At 40.0% G+C, this 5,000-nt stretch overlaps 1 protein-coding gene across 1 annotated transcript in view; it reads left to right on the top strand.

The window, feature by feature from the left end:
• LOC119595430 (esterase FE4-like) overlaps positions 1–3,845 on the top strand; it is a 5,896-nt gene extending 2,051 nt beyond the window's left edge. The window contains exons 4-9 of the mRNA XM_037944548.1: positions 1–135; positions 292–477; positions 1,579–1,769; positions 1,913–2,078; positions 3,235–3,429; positions 3,763–3,845. The exon at positions 1–135 is cut by the window's left edge and continues 9 nt beyond it. Of these exons, the coding sequence (XP_037800476.1) occupies positions 1–135; positions 292–477; positions 1,579–1,769; positions 1,913–2,078; positions 3,235–3,332 (776 nt within the window). The 3' untranslated portion in view covers positions 3,333–3,429; positions 3,763–3,845. The remainder of the gene's footprint in view (positions 136–291; positions 478–1,578; positions 1,770–1,912; positions 2,079–3,234; positions 3,430–3,762) is intronic.
• The last annotated feature ends 1,155 nt before the right edge of the window (positions 3,846–5,000 follow it).

Here is a 5,000-nt window from a genome sequence, read left to right as displayed (position 1 = left end):
GGGAACGGTTACCAGTATTAGTGTTTCTGCATGACGGCTGGTACTTGAAAGGAGCTGCATCCTCTCTCGGTCCCCAGAAGCTCCTGAGGGAGGATATTGTCCTTGTCACGACCAACTTTCGCCTGGGCGCTCTTGGTAAATAGCAGGAGGAAAATATCCATTTTTAGAGCTAATGAAGAAAACTGTCATGGCGTTCGTATGTTCTTCTGAAGTAAATTGAACTTATGATAGAAATTATACACAACGTCTGATAGAAATAACGAGGTCCTCTTTGTCCTCTGCCTCGTACAGGATTCCTAAGCACCGGGGATACGACTCTGGCGGGCAACTACGGCGCCCTGGACCAGGTGGCAGCCCTGCGCTGGGTGCAGGGGAACGTCGCTCAGTTCGGCGGCGACCCCAGCAGGGTGACGCTCGGGGGCTTCGGGTCGGGAGCCTCCTTCGTCCACCTCCACATGCTCTCGCCGCTCTCCAAGGGTGAGGCAACATCGGGCTGAGAGTGACCATCTAATTCTCTACTAATATATATATATATATATATATATATATATATATATATATATATATATATATATTATATATATATGTATATATATATAATATATATATAATATATATATATATATATATATATATATATCATCATTTAACGGTAGGTTCATGTCTGAGCCGCCGTGGTCACAGCATGATACTCAATTGCAGTTTTCATGTTGTGATGCTCTTGGAGTGAGTACGTGGTAGGGTCCCCAGTTCCTTTCCACGGAGAGTGCCGGTGGTACCTTTTTAGGTAATCATTCTCTCTTATTTTATCCGGGCTTGGGACCAGCACTGACTTGAGCTGGCTTGGCCACCCAGTGGCTAGGCAGGCAATCGAGGTGAAGTTCCTTGCCCAAGGGAAACAACGCGGCGGTCGGTGACTCGAACCCTCGAACTCAGATTGCCGTCGTGACAGTCTTGAGTCCTACGCTCTAACCATTCGGCCACCGCGGCCTTGACGATCATGGGCTTCCATGATTTTCTTGGCAATTTAGAGCGGTGGTTTGCCATTGCCTTCCGCCCGTGTTTTTTTTTTTTTTTTTTTTTTTCGATCACCATCTCTATTTACCCGGCACTGACTTGGCTGACTTGGTCCCCAGTGGCTAGCAGGCAATCGAGGTGAAGTTCCTTGCCTAAGGGAAACAACGCGGCGGTCGTGACTCGAACCTCGAACTCAGATTGCCGTCGTGACAGTCTTGAGTCCGACGCTCTAACCATTCGGCCACAGCGGCCCCATATATATATATATATATATATATATATATATATATATATATATATATATATATATATATATATATATATATATATATATACATATATATATATATATATATATATATATATATATATATATACATATATATATATATATATATATATATATATATATATATATATATATTTGACAGTTATAATCCCATCAATCAAATCTCCAGACTTTTCTCTTCTTCTTCACCTCCTTCTTCATCCACCCAGTAATCCCCTTCATCTACCCATTTTCACTCCCCTCCCTTCATCCATCCACTAACTCCTTCGCAGGACTCTTCTCGGGCGCCATCATGATGAGCGGCGCCGGGAACTGCCCTTGGTCGACCTCGCAGGAGCCCTGGGAAGTGACCTACGACCTGGCACGGAACCTGGGCTGCTCCACGTGGCCCTCGTCCAGCCTCAGGGATTGCTTGGAGGAGAAGTCGCCTCGGGACATCCTCAGGGCGCAGGCTGACATGCATGTAAATTCTCGCCACCTTTGCTGTTATTATGTTGTTAGAATTTTGCACGTTTGATTGGTATGTCCACTGGAAATAGATTCCTTTCGTATGTATATATGTCTGTTTACACCTTACCTACTCTATTTAACGTCCTCTCCCCTCAGAGGTACGTGTTCTGGCCGATGCTGTTTAGACCATCAGTGGACGGGGGGCTGAGGGAGGACCCGTTCCTGCCAGAGTCCGTCGAGATCCTCATGACGCAGCCTCCAGCCTCCCCTGTTCCTCTCCTCATTGGGGGAGTTCCTGACGAAGGCATCCTCCTTGCCCTTAGTGAGCAGTGCTCTTGTCCTCTCAGTTTAAGCTAAAGATCTGATGAACGTTATCTGTCTTGTCTTGTTACAGCGTTTCATCATCATAATCATTATCACCATCACTATTATTACCATTGTTACCACTGTTATCAGTTTTATTATTATTATAAATATTATCATTTCTTATTTCATTATTACTGATATTATTATTATCAATATTATTATTGTCAACATCATAATCATTTTCATCATCATCCTCAATTATCCTCATTATTATTATTATTGTTGTTTTGTTGTTGTGTTGTTGTTGTTGTTGTTTTTTATTATTATCATCATCATCACCATTATCCTTATTATCATTTTTAGCATTACTATTATTTTTATCAATATTATCATTTTTGCATTATCATTATTATTGTTATTAACATTTTTATTATCATTACTAAGGTTACTATTACCAGCATTATTATTATCATCATCATTGTCATTATCATCACTGCTGCTGGTGTTATTATCATTATTATCATCATTATCATTGCTATTATTATCATCATTATTATCATTATCCTTATAACGTTTTGTTATGGTGCAGCGGGTAGCGATCTTGCAATCTTGCTGCATTCAAATCTCTCGCCGCCAGTGGATGGTCACCCCGGCCGTTCCTTGCACACAGAGGGGCATTTAGAAGCAAAATAAAACGGACAGCATGTCACACCAAGAATATCCATTGCGACAACTGGAATAAAACTAAATTTAATCTCAAAATTTACATTATCATCATTATGATTGTTGCCGCTCCTGTTGGCGTTGTTATTATTATTATTACCTATATCATCATTAGCATTAGCATTGCTATGATTCTTATCATGACCATTTTGACGATCACTGTTATCATATAAAACATAAATTCATATGACAATTCCAACTATAATCAGTATCTCTACCGTTTCCGCTGTTCTTGCTTGTTTCATATAACTCTCATCACGACCACTGACTGTAATGATGATAATAATATTGGTGATGATGATAATAATGATGATGATGATAATAATAATGATGATGATGATGATAATAATATGATGATAATAATAATAATAATGATAACAATGACAACAGCAACTACTACAACAACAATAATAACAACAACAAAAGTTCTTTCCGCGTCCTGCACTCAGCCATCACCATCTTCGCGGAGAGCGCTGGGAGTCCGAGCCAGACCTACGACGAAGGCGGTTCGCTATGTCTTCGAGAGCCTATGGTCAAACTCCACTAAGGACGACGTCGCCACCGTGGCTTCTGCTGCCGAGGCGTTCTACTACTCGGAGCAGGCTAAGGACGACCTCAGTACGCTGGCTGAAGAGATGAGTGAGGTGAGGTAGGCGGGATGGTGAAGCGTAAATGGGAATGATGTTATTCTTGTTGTAAGTCTGTGTTTGTATTTTTTTATGTTTTTCGATGCTCATTCGATGTGTAAATGACTGCTAAATTGTAGTTAATGGTAAAAAAAAGGCTTATGGGCAAATATGATGCTCCGTTATTGGCATTGTTGAGTGTTTGGTAAAAAGAGCATAAGGATAACTTCCCATATTGGAAAGGAAAATAACCCAAAACCAGTTAGTTAGTTTTATCAACGACCATAACCATTATTGTAATCATTATCAACATAAACAGGAGAGATCTTGAATATATATACTTGTTTCCAGGCCATGACAGACCTCTGCTTCACCTCGTGTGTGTGGGACGCCGCCTCCTACTTCGCTGCTTCCTCCAGATCACCTGTTTACACGTGAGTAGCACCTGGAGTAGCACCTGGTCATTTTCTCCCTTTTTGGGTACATTTCTTCTCCTTTTACCTTCATCTCTTTCTTTCGTGTTCTCTTGGCTTCCCTTCAGGTTAGTTTAGGAAAGGCGATATCATGATTTTAACATCGAAACGTTTTCATTTTTTCTCTCTATTCTCCCGCACCTTCTCCTCTTCTCTCTCTTCCAGGTACCTCATGACACACCACCTCCCTGGTTCCCCTTCCTACAGCGCGCCCTTGTACCGCCTAGCTGACGGCGTGGGCGTGAGGAGTCCCTACATCTACTCGGGCGTCTCTCACGGCGATGACCTCGCTCTTATCTTCTTCCTGCCCTACGATCTGGGTCAGGCCGGGGCGCAGGACCAGCAGATCTCATCGCTGCTCACCTTCACGTGGGCCACTTTCATCCACACTGGGTGAGGCTTATCCTTGTTTGTTTGTGTTGGCTGGTTGTTTGGTTCTGTTGGATTTGTTTGACCTTTCTTCGTCTTGATACTTACATAACTACAGTCACACACATGCCCGTATACTGTGTGTGTATGTGTATATATATATATATATATATATATATATATATATATATATATAGTATATTTGCATCACCCACAACCACACACCAAACACCACAACCACAAACATATAAATATATATATATATATGATATATATATCTATTATATGATATATAATATATATCGGGAAAGGAACTGGGACCCTACCACGTTACTCACTCCAGAGCATCACAACATAAAACTACAATTAAGTATCATGCGGTACCACGGCGGCTCAAACATGAACTACCGTTATAAAAAAAAAAAAAAAAAAAAAAAAAAAAAAAAAAAAAATATATATATATATATATATATATATATATATATATATATATATATATATATATATATATAAATATACAGTCGTGAAGAATTTCATGTTTATTAGACGTTTCGAAGGCAAACCAAACCTCCATCATCAGTGCCGTCAAAAAGAACCACAGAAATAGTCAGTCAGGCAATAATAATTACAAATGTCTGATTCTGAACTTTAAATTCTTTAAATGCTTATATTGTAAGATTATTTTATATGTTTTCATTTTACATGACGTCTGTGTATATATTGCTCTTATTTACTTTTACGTATCTG

Source organism: Penaeus monodon, chromosome 36 (genome assembly GCF_015228065.2).
Source record: "Penaeus monodon isolate SGIC_2016 chromosome 36, NSTDA_Pmon_1, whole genome shotgun sequence".
Classification (NCBI taxonomy): Eukaryota; Metazoa; Arthropoda; class Malacostraca; order Decapoda; family Penaeidae; genus Penaeus; species Penaeus monodon.
The sequence above is the reverse complement of the archived record's forward strand: the minus strand, read 5'-3'. Positions and strand labels throughout refer to the sequence as shown.